The 21,698-nt window shown below is 50.9% G+C and overlaps 4 protein-coding genes across 5 annotated transcripts; 2 read left to right on the top strand and 2 right to left on the bottom strand.

Moving 5' to 3' along the window:
• The first annotated feature begins 3,854 nt into the window (after window positions 1-3,854).
• On the top strand, window positions 3,855-6,582 carry PV10_07535 (uncharacterized protein). Its single transcript, XM_016372447.1, has 2 exons — window positions 3,855-5,175; window positions 5,231-6,582. Exons 1-2 carry the CDS (start codon window positions 4,528-4,530, stop codon window positions 5,378-5,380), a joined length of 798 nt encoding a protein of 265 aa, XP_016221779.1. The 5' UTR covers window positions 3,855-4,527; the 3' UTR covers window positions 5,381-6,582.
• Window positions 6,583-14,085: 7,503 nt separating this feature from the next.
• On the bottom strand, window positions 14,086-14,695 carry PV10_07534 (uncharacterized protein). The gene has a single exon (XM_016372446.1). It carries the CDS (start codon window positions 14,515-14,517, stop codon window positions 14,203-14,205), a length of 315 nt encoding a protein of 104 aa, XP_016221778.1. The 5' UTR covers window positions 14,518-14,695; the 3' UTR covers window positions 14,086-14,202.
• On the top strand, window positions 14,230-17,648 carry PV10_07533. Of its 2 annotated transcripts, XM_016372445.1 has the most exons (2): window positions 14,230-14,814; window positions 15,022-17,648. In XM_016372445.1, exon 2 carries the CDS (start codon window positions 15,056-15,058, stop codon window positions 17,000-17,002), a length of 1,947 nt encoding a protein of 648 aa, XP_016221777.1. In that variant the 5' UTR covers window positions 14,230-14,814; window positions 15,022-15,055; the 3' UTR covers window positions 17,003-17,648. The 2 variants fall into 2 exon arrangements, with proteins under 2 accessions (XP_016221777.1, XP_016221776.1); XM_016372444.1 differs by having other exon boundaries at window positions 14,230-17,648.
• Window positions 17,344-18,740, bottom strand: PV10_07532 (uncharacterized protein; the record flags this gene model as incomplete). The annotated part of the gene is made up of 2 exons (XM_016372443.1): window positions 17,344-18,641; window positions 18,727-18,740. 2 exons carry the CDS (start codon window positions 18,738-18,740, stop codon window positions 17,861-17,863), a joined length of 795 nt encoding a protein of 264 aa, XP_016221775.1. The 3' UTR covers window positions 17,344-17,860.
• Window positions 18,741-21,698: the final 2,958 nt, after the last annotated feature.

Below are 21,698 nucleotides of genomic sequence, written 5' to 3'. Positions count from 1 at the left end.
ATCGAATCGAGCCTTCTTTCCGTCCGCAACGCAGATCGGGTAACGCTCCAGTATCTAACGAAAGAAGGGTTAGAAACTGTTAGCTTTGTTGATTGAGGTCCGGAAGAGCAGAGGAACTCGGAGATCCAGGCTTTGATCGGACTTTGAAGCGTCCAGGGCGACAACGAGGCTTGGCGGAAAACTTGGGACAAGTTGGACCAAGCTGCACGAAAATAGAGAGGGAAAGAAGCTTCGTCAATGTCGTGCAGATTTCAGCTGTGTGTTCGCAGTCAACCGAGGTAGTATGAATGCGCGATCCCCCGTCCATGATGGTCAGAAACAAGAATAGGAAGATGGGAGCCGCCAGCAAGGGAGACAACCAGGATATGAAATGCCTCGGCCGGCATATTCAAGGCCGACAAAGAGGTCCGGAAAGGCCGACTTCAAGTCAAGCCGCCTGTGTTCGATCCAAGCATACGTCAAGTAGAGGTTGGTCGAAAGGAAAAATGGAATAGGTTGGTGCGCAGGCCCACAACACACGAGGTCGAGGTCGAATGGGTGAACCCAGGGGAGGAGGCGGGCTTTGAATGCATTTGATGGAGGATCGTGAGGGGGATAGGATGTAATGTGTTGTGGATGGAGACCTGCATACAGACTGGGGCCTCGCTTGCGTCAAGATCGATGGATAGGATAACAAGGGTCACAAGGTGAGGTAGATCTGACGTGGATTGCGTACGGATGGGGCGGGAACGAAAAGAATGGGCATGGCGGTCAGGAGGCGGATAAGCTCTGTTGACAAGTCAGATTTCTGATAGATGGGAGAAAATTGGTGCAGCTGATTGGCTAAACTGCGGACGACTGTACCAGGTACAGCCCAGATTGAATGGGGGGGCCCGGAAATGCTCAAGAAGCACAGTGTCACATTGAAAAGCCATGTCCTACCAGATGTGAGGGAAATCTCGGTACTGCAGGCAATTGATCTGATCTGATTACGAGACTGGCGGCCGGGTCGTACTTGAGTCAGAGTGACACAAGGTTGCAGAGAGGCACCAGAAGTTCCTGGGAGGACCCGATGGTGTGGTCGAACATGGCAAGCGGCAGGGACTGCGCTCTAGTCGACGGCGGCAACGTAACAGGTGCATGAACCGGTCATGGATTCTGATTGAGAGGTGACAGTGCCGCGGAAGCGAGGGTCGCAAAGATCACGAAGTGGCTGGCCCTTTGTTGGACATTGTGGCGAGGGGCGTTGTGTGATGTGGTGAGATGTGGCATTGGTGCAGTGGTTCGTGGCTGTCGATCCAGTGCACAACAAGGGATGTCAGCTTGGAGCCCCTGGAGACGTGGCTGTCGTGGACGACGACGCATGGCCAAGGAATTTGCAGTTGCCCAAAGTCCGAGCTGAGAGCACGGCAGTGCATGATGAGAGCTACTCTTGGAAGTCTAAAGGATCAAGGGATTCACATACCTCACCACCTACCGTGCGTGTTGAAGGAGGCGTGAAGGGGGGAGGGGAGTAGAACAGAGACGGCAGACCAGACCAGACCAGACTAGACTTGGGGTTCCGTTCCGGTTGGGCTTCGATGGAAGGGAAGGTGCTACCACGGGCACGCAGCTCATTGTTATGACTATGATTATTGGAAATGTAGCGTCATGGACTTTTCGGGGAAAGTCCAATAATCAAAGGCCACTGCCTGGGAAATTGTGTGAGGTATAACCTCCATTTCTCCCCATACATGGATACCTAACAAGGACAGTGTACGGAGTATACCTAGGTTGTCAAATACGTGGAAACAACAGCATGGCTCTTGGCTCTCATGATTAGGTTCAATCTTATGCGCTGGCATCTGGAGACACAGACCGCGTCTAATGACTGCAAAGTTGGTAACGGTCATGTCATGGCAAGACCCGTCCGGCGAAGGTTAAAGTTTGTAGTGACGTTAAGAGGTCAAGACAAGTCGAATGGAACTAGTCCCGATCAGGCATAAACCCTTGGCTAAGTACTTTTGCTCCAACTTTTTAGGTCGGCACCAAAGTTGGCTCTAATCACAATAATGTGTCCACCTCTCCATGTTCAGCTGAGAGAGGGCACGAGGGCGTGTATACTTAATACCGATGATTATTAATGAACCATATGTCAAGGCTATGCCGCTTGACCGGATAATCGGAAGACTGATTCTTGGGTGGTTTTTCTAAGGGGCGATAGCATGGGCTTCTTTCCCACTACACCCCCCTGCCCGAAAGGTAGAATTCTTGGTGGAGGCATGTTGTTGTGTGACCACTGACCATGCACCCAGAGATCAACATACATGTACACACATTGGATACATACTTATTAGGTAGGGTAGTCAAGGGTTGGGCCTGGCGTGCTTGCGCAGTCGTGGTCATCTCAGGTACCAATATCCCTTCCCAAGAAAGGCACGGCAGCCTCGGGACATGATGCACCTGCGTCACCTTGGCACACATTGTTACATTACCGTCCGGATGCCGAGTACTTTCCACAGTGTCGAGTCTTGTCCTGTGGAAGTCACGTCTCCGCTCCAAGGAGCAAGCCAGAACATGACAATATGTGGGCGGGCACGAGTATTAGTGCTGCCGCCAGAAAGCCATCGAGGCGTGGAATGGGCAAAGAGCTTTTCACGCCACCAATGGCCACTACGAGTAGTATTACCGACTTTGTTTGGCGACGGTTGACCCCAGCATGCCCCAGCCTAGAGAACTACAGCGGCTCAAATACGCAGATGTGCTCTTGCCTGCGTGCCTACGAGGCCTAAAATTGATTGGCTGTGAGATCATGGTCCGTGACTTCACTACCATTGGGAAGGAGGCACAGAGGGTCCTGCAGTACCCTTGTCTGGCTTGTCTGGCTTGTCTGGCCCTACGGACCATGCCGTGGAGCAGCATACCTTGTAACCTCGTCCTGTTTTTCATGCAGTCTAGTGCTGCTCCGGGTCTCATTCATTGTCGGATATCGTTTTTCCTTTAGCACTTTGACTTTGGCCCCTTCGATCTTGACTCGTCCGCTTCATACAACTCAAAAAAGAAGCACCAATCTTATTGTCGTCATCGTCACTATACAGGCGAGTCTCTCAGAGTCTACAGTGCATGATGCCCCTCATTCCTCGTCTCCAATCTCTTAACCTGTCACTGTGGTCACCAGATGGATGGCGATCAACAGGGCCCACCCATCCACTGCTTCCCTTCCCTTCCCATGACACGGACCACAACGCCATCCCCATATCTTGAAACTCTACGCCACCAAACCTTCGAGAGGCTCTAGGAAAGGCACCAGAGCGGATTCGCTACCTCTAGACTCACCCTTTCCTCGCCCTGCTCAACTCCACACCAAGCGCTTGAATGCACAGGTTCCATCCCCCTCCCGTCCTATCAACTCTTGCAGGTCTTACGCCTGACGCATCCCAATGCGGAAAATTTGGTTCTCTCCTGTACGATTCTCTCTGTACTCATGACCGTCGGCTGTTCGACCTATTGAACCTACTGCAAATGGCCGCAATCTGAGATCCAAATCCCTGTCAGCCGAAGCTTTCAGGGTCCCCGGCATGCCGGCCTAGGTCAGTCCCCTGCAAACCTGAATTCGATCCTGCTCTGCTCCGTCCACGCATGTTGATATCTATCTAATAAACAGAGTTCATCGGTCAACGCGCCTCCAAAGTCCACCTATGGCCACACCCACGTCAACCGCAAAACCTTGACTTCCTCACCAAAGTTACAGCCTTTTAAATCCTCGAGTCCTGACGTGTCTTTGCCATTCCCATGTTTTTTTACACTCAAAGTCAATTTGACTGATCAGACCACCAGAGACTTAACAAGGCCGTCTCAACTATTGCCCACTCTCATCTGTTTGGCAAACTCTGTTACTGGCTTCTTTTGTAAGTACAATATCAATCCCCTTCCTCACGAGCCCCTGCCCACGAAGGATGAAGGACCATTCTTGACAGAGGCTCACCACACTGTTCCACCATTTGCATTACTGCCTATCTATTCGACGCCCAAAGCCTGGTTGCTTTGCTGCCCTTTCCATGGCCACGCAAATGAGTCTTCCTCCTAGCCCTCTGAGAGCGTAATTAACCGGCAGGTTGGACAAGCATCCGTGGCTCCAAGACAGGCGATCCTGGTCGATCGCTTATGCTTCGGCCTCTGCAATGATTTTTTAAAAACGTGGCCGCTCCTGCTCCTGGCCAGCTGCGGATCTTGACGCATTCGACCCGTGCTTGTGTTGTTCACGGCTAACATCAGCTTCTTCAGTATCACAATCCGCTTAGTACAATTTCAACTCACTCCGTTGTCACTTTCTGCTCCCGCTGTCTCGGCAGGTCTCGCCGCCGTCAGAGCTGAGACCTATTGCTCCACCCCAGCGCCGCCGCACCCTAGGCCAATCTTTACCACTCGACTGTTTCGATCAAATCTCTGAGGAACGGCAATTGCCAATCTACTGGATTCCTTGTCCCTCAACCGATCCAAACCCGGGCTTCTGCACCAAGAATCCTTTCTTGATTTGCAGATAAAGCTACGACTCACGCGATTGAGACCATGTCTACTCGAAGTATGGACCCGTACTACGAGTCACGTCACCATCGCCAGACATCGTCCTGGGCGCCATCACAATATTCGGATATGCTGCAGTCTTACGAACCACAACCGCGCCCTCAATACGCATCTCTGCCGCAATTGACACCCTCGAGACCGAATTCCAGCTTGCCGCCCTTGCGTGATCTGACCATTGGTCCCGATCCAAACTACCCTCCTCCGGCAGGAATATACTCACATTCTTATGCACCGTCGGGGTCAACAAGCACTTCGATCGAATCTGGATCTTATCCAAATGATCGGGCATATTACGAAACGAACCAAAGGTACGGGCAAGATCATCCACCGACGAATCGACCACAGCCACCGCCGGTATCGCCGGATTACTATCGATACCCTTCGGGCACCATCCCGTATCAAGCCCCGTCCTATGGATCAATAGATTACTCCAACGGATCATTGATCTCACCACACCCATCATCGCCATCAATAACCGACGCAGATAGCAGAAACAGGAGACGAAGGGGCAACCTGCCTAAACCTATAACCGATATCCTTCGGACATGGTTCCATGATCATCTGGATCATCCATACCCGACTGAGGAGGACAAGCAAGCCTTTGTGTCTCAAACAGGACTCACTATGAACCAGGTATGGTCTCGAACGTTCTGATGATATAGACATGCCCATTGACTCGTGGTGACAGGTTAGTAATTGGTTTATCAATGCCCGGAGGCGGCAATTACCAGCTCTACGGCAAGCTCGTGACCGAGTCGCCCAGCCTGCGACGGCGGACTATGACTCGGACCAACTACATCGAGCTCATCACCATCACCACCTTCACAGGCACCACTAGAGCCATGTGCTTGTCCGTAAGCCAGCCTGAGAAGGTGGCCTGCGGTACAATTTTCGGGTTTCCGTTGTCTTGACGGAACAGTTCTATTCCACGACCGATTCTTGGGTTTACGACTTTGCTACATGATTTTTGTCATCTACGCTTGGCTAGGGGAGGGGAGGGGCCCTACTTAGTGCTCGGGGTCACGACTTTCCGAGTCCAGTGAGGATTGCAAGCGACCGGGGCTCTTTGTTCTTACTGGACACGTGAGGGATTACTGCATTGGGATTCGGGGTACACATCTTTGGGCGATCAGATAGCCGGCCATAAAACGTTTTTGCTAGTCAGACGTGACCTTGAGTCAAATCATTATGGAATCTCGGTCCGAACACCGTCTAGTATGGTGCCTGTCTGGTCTCTGTCTGTGGTGGCCTGCCAACCAGGACCCTGACTATCTCTGCAGACTGGGGATTCGCGTCCTGAGTGCAGCGCAGGAGCAGGCAGAGCAGGCATGGTGGTCCACCCCCGCCTACCTCCGTAGATCTACCCAAAGGCCACTCATACTAGCTGCGGACCCACGGCCGAAGGGCCAAGGCATGTCATCTGGGGTGATTGCTCAGGGACGATTGATCATCCGTGACAATCAGTGGCACGGGGATGGCACGTTGTCTGGCAGCAATGACGCAGCACTGGGGGAATTTAATGCCTTGTCATGGTCACCGAGATTGTGACATTTCTTCATCGGTGATACGCATCGTTCGCCGGCCCCTCTTGTTGGCGTGGACCACTCAGGCTTGGCTTGAATGACGGATTTCGGAGATGGGCCTCCAAAACAAGTGTACAGGTGTCCCCAAACTAAGTAGTAAAGAAGGCCGCAGCAGCCTTGACTTTGCTATTATGGCCGATCTAAAATGTGGAAAAGGTATCGAGTGGACGCACGGGGCTAAAGTGACTGTTTGTCTTGGCTTTCCCTTCGTGGAATTTATTTGGGGTCATTGCATCTGACTACGACCGCCGTCAATGATAGTTGATTTTACTAGAATCCGTCAGCAGTACTATCGAGCATGTGTGTGGTCAGATGATGAAGGATCAGGCTACAGATATTCAACTCACTTGAAAGTAATGGTTAGTGTGGTTGCGCTATTGGCAACACATGTTAAACCGGTCGAGCTAGTCTCGGTTTCACGGCAATCGTGTGAAGGAAGCGAGCTGTTGACCCCAGGATCAAGATAGGCCAAATCCAGGATGTCTTCTTTCAAGGTCACATGGTCCAAGGTGCCTAATTACATGATAACGTCGTGAAGTGGGCTCCAAGCTCCTTAGCATCTACGGCGCCTGGAGAGTGTGGAGCCTGGCCCCATCTTGTGCTCGCGGTCGTGATTTCTACCCGCGAAACGAGCAAAGACGACGATCGGTCTAGGCTCTTCAGGTGCCCCGAAGCACATGTGCTTGTGACGGATCGTCCCAGGCGAACACCAGGAAGACTTTGGGCTGTCGTTGACAGTAGCACTTATGACCGAGGCATTTGTGCAGGTTGAATCATCGACTCTGAAACCAAAGACATCATGGTAGGCTCGCCAAGATTCGATCTACAGGCTGGAAGAATGTCGGTCTGCAACTTAGTCATATCCGTGATGGCATCTCCACGGAGATTGCCAAGAACCTTGATCGAACGACACAGTCAAGAAGCGTCAAGTGTCGGATGTGTCGGCTGATCATGATCGCAAAGGTGTAGGATGTTCACCACATTGTAATTATTGTGCGGTTGAAGCCCAAAGAACCATGGCCAAGGTCAGGGGCAACCGGCGGCCTGGCTGTCTCGGTTACGTGTCATCTGCGAAAGCGGAGTCTGCAATGAGAATAGGTAAGATCCCTCGAGGAATAGTGAGCCGGGCAGATGCGATAGACGATAGCAAACCATGGAAGAGTTGAAGACTCAAACACTTCGGATGTTGGGTGGGTGGGTATTACACATTCTTAGACCAAGGGTTAGCGCAATGCGTAGCTGCTGAAATCAATCGGCTATTGGAGTCTGCGACTTACGCGGGGAGTGGAGCATACGAGAGAACTCGTACACAACCTTACCACGCAGGCTTGATGTGGCAAGGCACCAGACGTACTACCATGAGATTTGACTGGTTGGAGGAGCGTTGGGAGTTTGCATGAAGCACCCCTGAGGGTAGTGAAGGAGGAAAATGCACTCTCCACGTTGAAATCACATGCATGGATTAACAAGAATAATTGAAAAGAGGAAATGATCAGTGGATCTGAAGAAAAAGGTGGCATCACTTGAGTGACGTGCAGATAGATTGCTGCCCCTGGGATGAGACAATCATGACCAAATCTGGGCCAGAAAGAGCGAGGAACTCGATAGAATGCAGGGCAAGTGCAAGTGAAAGCGCAAGCGCAAATTTTCAATCCAACTACAGTTCAAGTACTCCGTCCGTCCGCGCGGGGTCCTTGCCCATGATCGATTCTCGTGAAGGAAAATAGCGTCGAGGGAATGGTTATTGCTTTGCCAAGCAAATCAATGTGTGTGCAATGGTGCCCTATGAAGCATGTCCTTGGTGCCAGGTGTGCTGTGCCAGGTTCGTCATTCAAGGCGTTGGTACCGAGATCCAGCCTAGATCTCTCTTTTCTCCGATGATGAGACAGATGGCCCATGTCCATTAAAGTACCACTCGACTGACAGCACCCTGCACACTTTGATTTTCACTTTCGGACGCATCCTAAAGTGGTAGATATCGAAGCCAGGCACGTCAGGCTTACAAAAATGACCCGAGGGGCCATCATTGCCTCCCCATGGACCTTTCCTTGTTTAATAACAGAATGATAGAGTAGATCCACCGATGGTTTTGCTTCCCGCCGTGGCGCATGGTCGCCGCCTCGGCCGTCGCCCCTGCTGTTCTTAACCACGACTTCTTGCTGTATGCATCAGTGCACGCGTCATGCAAAATGCGTCATAGCACTTTTAGACCCTCCCCGCCGAGACACCACCCCGTAACGAGCGGCAAGTGCCAGCCGTGGCGTGGCATGGCATATCCGCCCATGAAAGACGGACGATGCTTCTACATAGGTACCTAACCAGTCATGCCAGCATCTAACTTTAAAGTTACGCGTACAGGCACACTGGTGGATTGACATCAAATACGAAAAGGTACATTAGATACTTTTATTATTATATCCTGAGCCCAATTCATTTCTTTTGGCTTTTGAGGCTTGCCCAACGACACTCCAACAGGTTAGCAAACGCCCACGACGCCACCCTCCCCCCCCGGAATATATATCCTGGATACCAATGTGCATAGAGAAATCGAGTCAGACGACGATTGTCGGAACTCCTTGCCGTGATGCAATGAGGAGATGCAAGCAAGCAGGGCGTGTACAGGCAACAGTAAAAACACTCAATAGAGATCGCCATGATCTCGCTTCCGCATCCTCCTTTGGACGCATCAAATGAAAGACCGCAGCTGCAAGTGTCTGCCATTATTGCGACCGAATTGAAGACTTCAGCAAGAATAGTCGAGTGGCTTTGGGACCAAACCAACATTGTCGATGGGGGGTGCACTTCTGGGCCTCTTGCAGCAACTGCTCATGCGCGTTTTTCTAGCGTCTCAATACCGTCTGGCTCCCATTCCCCACGCACTCGCTCTACTTACTCAGTGGAACCATCTTCGGTTGGTCAAGAAGTGCAACGGTCAGCGAGCATCAATTCCCAGATTCCCTCAGTCAAGCCAAGCGACTGCTACATGTACTTTCACCACTCGCGCTCAATCTCATAAGATATGTATTTATAGGTGCCCAAGATGAAAAGTTTAATTCTCCACCGGCTCTTCTCAGTTATCCAAGCCTCCCGCAGGCCGGCCAGGGACTTTGGCCCCAATCTCAACTCTAGACGTGGCTGCTTCTTATTATTGAGCCCATCCGCAGTCAACCTGCAGCTTGCTACAACCCCTTCCCCTGCCCTCATGTCAACCATACATGGACGAACCCGACAAGCAGCTCGCTGCCGTCTCAACAACTTTAATTGAGAGTCGGGATATTCATTGGCCCATTGTAGTAAATGGAAAGATTTTCCGGCATGGCGATTTCCGATGAGGTCGAAATTGCCACAGTACATCAGCATTCTTCAGATGCATCCACAATAGCGACGCCCGAGACACAGCCGGCCACAGCCGGCCAGAGCCGGCCACAGCCTTAAATCAATGCAAAGTGGAGCAACGCATCACCATCAGCTCTATGACAAGGTACAGTCGGCCCTTCCCATTATCAAAGTAATGTACTTGGACACCGTAAGGTCAGCCTCCCTAATGTCTCGTGACAAGAACTTTGCGCAATCTTGAAACGAGTTCAAACCTACCGATTGCACATATCGTCTATATGGTTGATACAAATTGCAGTGGGTCATGATCATGTTTGTCACGCCATGGCCATGGCACTGGTCAAGGCGAGGTGCTAGAGGAACTAGTCTGACAAATGAGAGTCATGTCGCCTTTTGATGCCCATATTCATTGCTTCGTCCTGTGAAGGGTTTATCAGCCTTGGGAAGCATGGAAAGTTCCAACCTCTCTTGCGGTCAAGAATAGGGACGATCGCCCGCCACGGTGCGTTGGCAGATGCAGCCGTCTTCCGAGCCAATTGCCATATGAGCGTGCATATGTGGATGTGAAAGAATGGGTAAAGCTATGCGTAGACATGAGAACCTGAAATGTGCGCGTGGTCGTTACAGCTGTATTTCAACCCAACACGGACGATCGCCGTCGGGAATATTATTGCCTCGATTCGACTTGACTCTCGCCATCGTCGCATTGCGCAGGGTCTGGAGAGCCTGGTCACCGCCAATTCCGGTCGTTGTCGACAAGGGGCAGGCATTGGTGCTCGCCACTCCTCTGATCGCCACTCCATATCTCGTCAGGCCTTTTGGGTGAAGGCGAGATAGACTTTGAGAGAGACACCGCGGGAGCGGGGATTGTCAGCTCCTAAAGGGGGCTACAGGCAAACACTAAGCCCTTCAGAGTTTGACGCAGACCACTTTCAAGTCTCATTTTCGGACCTGCCGTGCCAGCTTTAGCCTAGCCCCTTGGATGAATTCTGGCACCATTGTTTTTGTGCATATCTGTTGAACAGCCACGAGAAGCGTGGCCGGAGTCGACATCCGCGGGTGTTGGTGTAGCACTTTCTTGACCGTCACGGCAGTCGAGCGAGCTCGGGGACTGCATATCTTTATGTTGGCCTCTGTGATCTTTACGACAATAGAAACCGACGTCTTCGGAGAGGGCCAGTCCAGATTGGCTCCTCGGTCGTCGGCAGAACTCAAAAGGAGGAACCCCTCGGTCGCTATTCATTTTGAGTACTTGGTTGGCATGACTAAAAAGTTGGTCTGCAGCCATTTCGGTCAGCTAACATTAATCAAGACTATAGCCATCAATTAGAATGACGCTGATCGCTGGCAATTCGATCTCATGGGGGTTGGTGGTAAAGATGTTATCACCAGAGATGAAGGCGTCGCTTTGCATTCGTGCAGAATATCTCAGAACAAGAAAGATGAGCGTACTCTTGTTCATCAGCCTGCTGAGTCTCGTTTCGATAACCGAACTCTGTTGGCAGTTTTGAAGTACATGTGAAAGACCCCCCTAGCCAACATGATTCGGCAAAATGATGGTGGCCATGACCTGCAGATTGGTGGTGGACCTATCCGAGTTTAGTATTATCATTTCATCGATACTGCTGCAGGATTCTGGTGGACCTTTTCCATATTCGGTATTGTAATTATCTTGATGCTGATCCACAAGCTGGATGGAGGAGTTCGCAAACTAGCGGATTTCACTATTCACCACTAAACGCGTTCGTTTATGCTGCCATCCCCGCATCACATTCCAAGGATTCCTGATCATCGCCCCTCGCATCTAGGAGAGCTCCACTGGGCGTCAAGGATTTTGACCAAGTTGGTATAGTTGGGCACCACGGAAGTATGTTCCCACAAGTCGATCATCGCTATCGCGCTCAGCTTCCAAGGCATCGCTTAATTTCTTGGGCTCGCTCGCTTGTCTCTTTACGGTAATCTGATACTGCGGTACACATATGGCAATCTTTACCACTAGACTACTCGCAGGCGACGGCGGCGGCAAGGGCGCAAGTTGTAACCCTTCGACCTTGGCGCTAAGGGCAGTGTGGGCTGATCGAGGGGGCTTCCTAGAATAATGACACCCCTCCTCTGGCGTCATTGGCATCCTTCGTCTGGTCTGCAAGGTCGTTTTCCCATCCGCTTCCACGCTGTCCCCATACATATCAGGCATGGCCCAAGGACCCATATCCTGTCCAACCCCGCTTCCGCTTTCCGTTGTCAGTTGTCAGTCAACGGCCCCCGGCCGAGAGCTTACGTCAGTTGTGGCATCCGATCCCAAAACATACTTTCACGGCTCGATGACTTTCTAACCTAAAAAGCCAACCTGGGTGCACCCAGGCCACCCTGCTTACCCTGCTTCACAATGGCATTATAATGTGGGCTCTAAGTGCTTCCCCTCCCTCCGTCAAAAGACACTATTGGGCACCCCAAAAAGCTTCAGGGTGGAAAGATACCGCTTGGTTGTGTAACATACATGAATTAGGATGTAAAGACATTCAAGTTGAGGCATGATGTGTATTAGTCATTGATCACTTACAAATACACATCTACAAGTACTACCTACCTCCTTACCCCTTAAGTCTGCTTGAGACTGTGAGGTCTCGATTTCAGCCACAGACTCACTTCTAGCCCTCTCAATTTCCTGCAGGTTTTCGACTACACTCACTGTAGGGATCCATAGGCACATCGAGAACAAGACACATGTCCAGGCTTCTGAAGTCGAGGCATCATGTGGAGGTGTCGAACGCCATGTGGTCACGTGGTTGTTGTCCTTTGAAGCTTGGGCCAGGAGAGCTTTGATTCAGTTCCTGCAAGTCCAAAAGACACATGCATGGACATGTGGAAGTGGAATTGGACCGAGCATCATTTGCATGTGGAATCTAGCTACTCTGAACAATCTCTTAATAGCACATGGTTTTAAGTACTTAGAAGTTCATTTTCGACTTCAGCAATCGCCGCTGCCTTCGAGAATGATGGAGTCTTGAATCCGTCCACAAGGCTCCCTTGAAAACCCCTCTCCCGATGCCCAAGTATGAAATTCGAGCCTAGCCAGTAGTAAGTCGACCAGACACGTAATTAGTGGCAACCACGACCTCCTCCATCAAAACTCGTTTATCGCAGGGTTGTTGTGATGTCACGTGACGTACTCTACCAGGGATGGCCTGTCATGTCAGGAGACAGAGAGAACACGGCGGGAGGTCCCGGAGCACGGAGTCCGTGGTTGAGGACGGAGCCGGTGTTGGAACCAGCAAAATATACTAGAGTAGGCGTGACCAAAATTGAACAAAAACTGAACAAAAATTGCTATTTTGAAGGACTGCATAATCATTCCTCGTTGGCACTGAAAATGAGGCTCTTAGCAAATAGTTGGGGTACATAAAAATCAACGACACCTCTAGAAACGGGCTTGCGGCTGAGGTTTGATGTCACGACTTTTCCCCGTTGTAGGCACGGTGCTATTGTACGAGTAGTCAGTTCATCCACCGGTGGTGCGACGTTGTGGGGTAAGCGTGGTTACACAAAGCCATAGGTGTCTTCTTTTGGCATGTTGCATGACATGCCCCGTTGGGATCTCGATAAGTGAGTTGGCAGACAGGCCACCGACCTGCAGTAGTAGCTGGAGTGCAGCAGAAAAGAGGAGCGTACAAAACTGTATCTCCCATCAGATTAGATGCGATATTTGATCAGATCAAATCTAATAATTCTGAGGGGTAACAAACAGATTGATCAGGATTAGATTAGATGACAACTCTGATTCTTTGGGCTGTCAGCACAGTCTTGGTGGGGCTCAACCTGGTGCAACCATGGGATGACAAGGCTCATGTTCATTGGTTTGAACGCGACAAGACAGACGGTCAACCTTTGACTTTGTCGTGCTTGTTCTCCCAAGATGATTGTGCCAGACTTGCGTCGATGACATGACAGGCGATCAATGATATGGGATCCGGGGTCGGAGCTGACGAAGCTGAGCAAGGGTGTTACGAAGATTAAGGACCAGTCCCATCTAGAAGACTTGGTAATCAACTGCTCCTTAAGGCAGAGCGCAGATCAACCAAAGTAATGTTGACAAGTTCTGGCCCCTAAATTCCCTGTTCTTTGGTACGGCATGAACCATTCAATGGTTCTCCTTGCCGAGCGAGAACTTCTTTTTGACATAGTCTCTTCATCTCTGTTGTCCGATGCTTCGTACTTGTCCAAGGATGCCTTCTCACAAGTTGATGCTACAATCCATAGTGATTGTTGTTCAGGAGACTCCATATACGCCCATGCCTCATCAGTTTGGCCCTGTCAAAGTCAACATCCACAGCAACGAGACCTGGCACCTGGGCTCCACACACTCCGAAATCGCACGCTCATCGTGGAGCTGAGCCCCTGATGAGCCATGAATCCTGAAAAGGGGTTTTGAATACAATTCGTCAAAGATTCGTGGCTGTGTGCTCGTAGAATCTTGTCAATCGTTATTCTTCTAATAGCAATCAAGTATGATCATTTCGGTGGTTGGGAACTTCGATCCTCAAACAAGTGATGGTGGGGTTCATTTTGATCTGATAAGAAAAACGTGAACTTTAGTCCCCGGAAGAAAAGGGCCCGGGCATCGGAGTTGGCCATAGAAATCAGTTCGTTGCGTGGCCCGGCTGGGTATTCGGTACCTAATTGATATTATTCTTCCATCAGGTGTTCCTTTCCCCACCAAATCCATCATCCGCCACCTGCACCTTTATTTTGTAGTTTCCCTCGTACGATCCCATTCCCCTTCAAGCCGTTCGTTCCCCGATGAATTTTGAAACGGTTTGAGGATAACGGGCTTCTCCATCTTCCATCTTCTAACAAGTACAAGAGACCCTATCCGGGGCCACTGGAAATACTTCCCCGTCTGCAAGCTTGACTTTGCCATCCTGTCCCCCGATCTCCCAAAACCTTGGCCAGAGCCGATAACCGGCACCGAGCCAGGCCCAAAGTGACACCACAAGTCCCCAGCCCAGGTTGTCCGTGCCCGTCCTGTGGAAATACCGCTCTCTCCCGACCTTTCCATCTTTTCAATCTTCTACACGGTCAACCTCCTCAACACCTTCACCTCTCTTTCCCTCGTCCTTGTACTCGTCCTTGTTGTTGCCACCTTCCTCATGTCAGCAACTCTGGTATAGATATCCCAAGCTGTATGGTGCTGAGCCACAGTTTTTCAAGACAAGAAGCTCGTCAGACACACCGGTGACTTTCCGCCCAGGAAAAGACTCACGCTTGGGGGCGCAGTGTGGCAGTTGACCGACATTCAACCCCAACTAGCCGAGCCCAGATTCCGCACTTTACATCATCATCACGAGCACCTTCCGTAAGTTTTGCACTCTGCCCAACTCCATCCCACCTTCCCAATTCCCGATGCGGTTGCAACCCATATACTTTTTGGCGCAGTCGATTTCGTTATTTGGTAATGCTGCCAAATGCTCTCATTCTTCCCTCGTCGTCTATTCTATTATCGACTCCATGGCTTTTCAAACCTAAAGCCATACAATAAAATTAACATCATGTCTTCTTCAAGCCCCGCAACCACCTCCAGACCAAAATCCATCACCATGTCTTCACCTCAACCCATAACAACCTCACACAAGCCGGTCCCAGAGACCGCAACCTCACATCCTGAAAATCCCATCCCCGAAGAGCCAGCGGTTTCAAAGCAAATCTCCTCCAGCGCCTCGCAACTGAGCCAATCCCATTCATCCATCATGACGACAAACACCGCCGAATACTCGGATGACGCATCAAGTATCGACACCAGACCTAACACACCAATCACAGAAAATCAGTCCGACGATTCACTTGATGAACTCCCCAAGCGAGCCTCTCGCAAGGAACGACCGAGAAAGCGACGTGCATCAACCTTGCTCGTTTCTCAAGACTCTGAAGATGCCAGGAAATTCCTTGGTGAGCGTGGAAGCGCCACCACGATGATTCAAAAGGCCTGCTGTGGTGGAGGTTGCTGCATGCTGAAGGAGTTAAAAACCTCCGGCCCCGATCCCACCGAGAATCCTGTCAAAGAGCCTGACAACGCTGCTTATCGAAGCCTCAAATTGACGCTGGGCCCTTTGAGCTTGGACAGCCAACTGACCGAACTCGTCGAGCTTCCCACCAAGACCGTCTCATTTCAATCCTTAACCTCAGCGACCCCGAAGCAGAGGCAAGTCGCCGACAACAAGAAAAACCCTCCAGAGCTTCTCAAACATCCACCCACATTTGTTACTCCTCACCCACCCTTCGAGGTCTTCTCTGCTCCTTTGTTCCACACCCGCGAATTGACCAAAGCTGGTGCTGAAAAAAGAACATACCATTTCGACATTGACGTTACTGACTACCCCAAGGAAAGCGGTGATGTTGATTTTGTGGTCGGTGGCGCCATTGGCGTCTGCGCACCCAACTCGCTCGCCTTGGTAGACGCTGTTTTTGACCGACTGGGCGTCCCCAACTTTGTTCGAGACAAACCGATCCTTTTGCAGACGCTCGGCGGCAGATGGCCTACAATCTGGGGTGAAGAGGAAGCCAGAGAGCTCGTGACCACACGAAGGGAGCTTTTGACGTGGTGCTCTGACCTTCAAAGCTACCCACCAACGAAACAGCTGTTCAGACTCATGGCCGAACATGCTGAAAACGAACACGAGAAAATGATCTTGACCTACCTGAGCTCGGCTCAGGGTCAAGCAACCTTCTGCGACCTACGAACCGGGCCATATACCACAATCCTCCAACTTCTTGATGCCTTTCCCTCCACCAACCCACCTCTAGACCACATCATGAGTCTATTGAACCAGCTGATGCCTCGGTTCTATTCACTCTCCCAAGATCCCATGGTCTCTTATCTCAAGGATGGAACAACCAAACGACGTCTGATTGAAATCGCAGTCACTGTCCATGAAAGTGATGATTACGCCACAGGAACACGGACCGGCGTCGGCTCCGGCTTCCTGGAGCGTCTCGCAAAACAGTTTATTCAGGCGGAGAAAGAGGGCAAGAACCCACGAGACCTCGACCTGAGGGTGCCCATGTTTCGCGGCTTGATGGCCAATCCCTTGGCGCGAGAATTTGTCTCAGACGGACCAATGCTTCTGATCGGGGCTGGCGTTGGTGTCGCACCATTCCGAGGGTTTGTCCATCGGAGACTCAAGTCGGCAAATTGTGCAAACAAAGTGTGGGTTCTTCAAGGTGTCAGAGACAGCCTACTGGACGAGCTCTACTCGGGCGACTGGGGCGTGCATGAAGACAAGGTCAAGAAAGTTGTACAGTCACGCCGTGGTGAGGGCAGATATGTCCAAGAGGAGGTTCGTGCACAGGCCGATTTGGTGTGGTTTATCATCAACGCCATCGATGGCCGAGTCTTTGTTTGCGGTAGCAGCAAGGGCATGGGAGAGGGCGTGGAACAGGCACTCGTCGATGTTGCCATGGCGAAGGGCAAACTCAACCACGACGAGGCTCAGGAGTTTTGGAATGAAAAGAAGGCATCAGGGCAATATATTGCCGAGACCTGGTGAATAAGTGGCACTGATGACTTGTCACGACTCTGGTCGACTCACTTTTGTAAAATCACCACCCCGGAATCTCGATTCTTCGACAGACGGCTTGGAAGGGTACATCATTTTTCTTGTCATGCCTCAAACTTGCATGGCGAGGCGTCTTCAAGGGAATTCCGTTGGTATGGTGTTTGGATACTTGGGGGTCTTGTGGTTGGACCGAATAGAACCACCACAGGATCAATGGGACAGGCGCACATGTTCTGTGTCCTCGCATTTGAGGAAGAAAGTTATCAAATTAGAGCATGGGAGGGTGCAAGCGATCAATTGTCAATCTGGAACCTTGCGGTTCATGTCATTACGCCTTGTGTAGAGCAGCTTGTACATAAGATACACAATATCGACTTTTTAGCCTAGGACTTTGGACAATGGAGGCATATTAATATACCAATGAGTTTGCAAGTTGGAAGAGTGTGATCAAGTTGCACAACTCGGGAGTTAGCCTAGGTTCTGGATACCTCGTCGTCGGACTCTTGGACAGTTTGCCCACTGTGGCTCCCTGGAGAAACGATAGCTGGTGTGCGGCGGGGAGCGGGACCCTGAAGTCGCATTGTATATTTCGTCTCTCTGATAGAAGAGCCAACGCCCTCAGTTGGCGGGCCATTACCCCAGCTGTCAAGGGCCGCCCTCCTTCCGCTTCCCGTGGAGTTTGTTAGCAACATCATGGCGCCTGTTCTGCTAACTAGGCAGTATTTGGCATCCAGTCAAGGTTGATGTCCTGTTTCTGGACTGCCACCAAGGACACAGGCTCAATATTCTGATCGTCCGTCCACCAAAGGCTATTCGTGGAATGAAAAGTCGGCAGTGGCCCGGGCCCTTTCAACCCCTCGACCCTCTAAGCATGTCCATGTAGAGCGCAGCCAGTGCAAAGTCAGGTTGATCAAGCGGCCTCACGACATCTGCTCCGACTCCTGCTCCAGTCCCGGTGGCGATTCTTCGAAACATGGCTCGACTTTGTTCCAACTTGACACCAGTTTCTTGAATGAGAGAAGCGAGAAATTCGCGGATCAATAACTCGTCTTCCTGTGTCAATAAGGACCCTTCTTTTAATTCTGTAGACGCATCGACACCACGAGACACTTCAATCAACGTGCCTCGCAGATTAGGCCCGGCCTGGTTTTGTCGACTCGGGATCTTGACGTCGCCAATACGAACTATCCATTCGCCTTTATTCATAGAGAGGGATGTGCCATTTTCAACAACCAGGGACTGTCTATGTGCCCATTGAGGTTGGAGTTTCGTGCCGACTAGTTGGGTGAATGACTCGGTGGCCGACGAGGGTATAGTGATTATCGTAGGTGTCGATGTCTGGCTTTGCTGTTCTTTGTCGGCGGCGGCGGCGGCGGCGGGGGGTTTGGATGCATCTCGAGGCGGGGATGTTCCTAGGTAAGCGATTGCGGATGTGTGTGAGAGGGCTAGGATGCTGGTGAAGCGGCGGAGAGATGGGTCTGCATTTGGTAATAGAGACGATGTGTCGACAAAGAGTCGATGGTCGAGGAAAAATGCTGGAAGTGGTTGTGCTGTCTGTGAGCGCGAGATGTGGGAGATTAAACTGGAGGATGGGGAGGGTTGGTTGGCCAGCACGGGCAGGAAGAAGAGCCTGGTACGGCATGTCAGTGTATGGTCAGTGTATGGTCTGAAGAGGGTTTGCTTTGTATGGTGCGTGAAAGGATTAGATTGCTTACCCAGTGATTGACATGGTGGAAGCATGCTGAGTTGGAAGTTGTACTCCTGATACTTGGGATCAGAGGTTATGATGAAATGGCAAGGGACGAGGGGCCAGACTGCGGTAAGAAAAAATAAACCCCAGCTGTAGGTCTCCTCGGTCCTGGGGTAGGTTCCTGCGTAAGGTACCTTTAGTGCTCGATAACATTCCGTTTCTCAGTAGCCTCCCGGTCTGTACCTGCAGGGGAGGCCGACGCCTGATGTACCCTGGACAAATGGGATCCCCTAGGCGTGCGGGGAAGCCCGAGGGGCCCAGTCTTTTAACTAAACTTTCTGTACTTGGACCAAATCGAGGCACTGTCAACAACCCTGTGAAACATTTGGTGGCCGTAGACATAATCGACTACTACCGTAAACTTCAGGTACTGAAGACTTGGTGTCGTGTCTTTGTCGTGTCGTCTTTGAAACTTGGCCCCTCGGCCCCTTCGATTCCCGCCCCCAATCACGACCAGTCTCGTTTCACAGGCTCATCTATATTGAGCGGTGACAAGACCTGTTAGACGACAGTGAGATGACACCTCGTTGTCCACACTGATGTGTTAGATAGGTTGGAAGTGATTACCGAACCTACACTCTCCACCATATCCTCGAATCTAGAGAAATGCTTCTCAAAAATCACTTCTGAACGAAGCCCGACTACAATACTACCTGTTCAGATCGGTCCATATCCTCATCGCATCCAAAATGCTGCGCATCAAAAGAATATGGCTTATGCCAGCCATTATTTTCACCAGCCTCGTTTACTATCTCATTCTTTGGCCCAAAAGCCCCATCGTCCAACCGGGAATCAATAATACTCAAATCCACTGGGTCAAACACCCCGAGAAATACCCTGTCGCTGGCTATCGCGATCTTCCCAAGGGGACCTTGCCCAAAATCCCACCTATTCAGTACGACTTTACCCAACACCCTGAGTCTGCCGATGTAAAGGCGCTCAAAGCGAAACGACAACTGGCTGTCAAAGATGCATTTGCACATGCTTGGAATGGATACAAGACACATGCCTGGACTCGCGATGAGGTTGCCCCTCTCAGTGGTGCCTATCGCTCGAGTTTTGGAGGATGGGGTGCTACTTTGGTCGATTCAATGGATTCATTATGGATCATGGGGTTTTATAAGGACTTTGAACATTGTGTCAACGTGGTTAAAGATATCGATTTCACTACAAATGAAGAGGAGGTCCTGAATATCTTCGAAACCACAATTCGATACATGGGCGGCTTGCTGGCGGCATACGACCTGTCCGAGGGCAAGTACCCGGTCTTGTTGACCAAAGCCGCTGAACTCGGCGAGATTCTTTACTCGGCCTTTGACACCCCGACTCACATGCCAATGACACGTTGGGCGTGGAAGAATACCGCACTTGGTGGTAACGCTGAACCGAGCACCATGACCCTCCTTGCTGAACTGGGAAGCATGACGGTTGAATTCACCCGCCTGAGCCAACTGACTGGTGATGCCAAATATTATGACCTGGTGGCAAGAATCTCCGAAGAGCTCGAATTCTGGCAGAACAAGACTATTCTTCCTGGTTTGTGGCCTACTTTGGTCGATGCCAAAGCGCTCTCTTTCGACTACAATCACTTCACATTGGGAGGCATGGCTGATTCTACCTATGAATACCTTCCTAAAGAGTGGCTGATGCTAGGAGGTCGAGACAACAAGTACCGCAAAATGTACGAAGAAGCCATCGAGGCAGCCAAGAGATATTTGTTCTTCAGACCAATGGTTCCGGACAACCACGATATCCTCTTTAGTGGGAATGCGCAACTCACCAACATGGACACACTTCCCATCTCCAACCTGGAGCCTCATGGACAGCACCTAGCTTGCTTCGTTGGAGGCATGGTAGGTATGGCGGCCAAAATCTTCGATCGACCCTACGATCTCTCGGTAGCGAGACGATTAGTAGACGGCTGTATCTGGGCCTACTCTGCCATGCCCTCAGGCTTGATGCCGGAGACATTCTACATGACATCTTGTCAGATCGGCGTCAACGAGGCCCCTGCAGGAAAATGCGACTGGGACGAGGAGAGATGGTACAAAGCCATTGCGAGCCGATTTTCTGCAACTCAACAAACAGAGCAGATGTCCGTCACCGAACGCGGGAAGTATCTCGCCAAGGAGAAACCTCTTTTCCCAGGCTTTACAGACCATACCGACAACAGATACATTCTCCGACCGGAAGCCATTGAATCAATCTTCATCTTATATCGCATCACCGGTGACACAAAGCTTCTCGACAGTGCCTGGAAAATGTTCGAAGCGATTGATCGTCAGACCAGAACTCCCATTGCCAACGCGGCAGTGCACGATGTTCGGAAAGCTGTGACGGAGAAAAGTGATAGAATGGAGAGCTTTTGGTTGGCTGAGACTTTGAAGTATTTTTATTTGATCTTCAGTGACACCGATGTCATCAGCTTGGACCAGTGGGTCTTGAATACTGAAGCTCATCCTTTCAAACGACCTACGACCTGAACACCACCGCTGCTTCAGCCTGCTACGTACTCACGAAATACTCACGACAAACCTGACTACATTTGAGTCTTTTCATCGACTACTAAAGTACCCATGTCGATGACCACTTAAAGGGGAACCCAGCTATCACGATTGTGCTCTACCACAGACCTCCATGAAGGAAGTCGTCAGCTACATTTGATCCAAAAGGGATATTGTCCCTGACACGACAACGTTCTCCATCATTCCGTCAGCTTCATCTGTGGGGTCATGAAAATGGAACGAACATGGCAAACCTCCGCCCGAGATTGATGTTGTCTGTGGGATTCAGTCAAAAGGGGATCAATTTTCGAGCTTGTTCCATAGAAGCTCACCAATGGCGACCGGCGGTGGGAGTCAAAGTGCCCTCAAGATTGTGATATCTCTGCTTCGGCCCTCAATCGACTCCGCACGAGCTTCTAAAACGAGAAACGTA

The sequence above is a fragment of the Exophiala mesophila genome, assembly GCF_000836275.1.
Source record: "Exophiala mesophila strain CBS 40295 unplaced genomic scaffold supercont1.5, whole genome shotgun sequence".
NCBI lineage: Eukaryota > Fungi > Ascomycota > Eurotiomycetes > Chaetothyriales > Herpotrichiellaceae > Exophiala > Exophiala mesophila.
The sequence above is the reverse complement of the archived record's forward strand: the minus strand, read 5'-3'. Positions and strand labels throughout refer to the sequence as shown.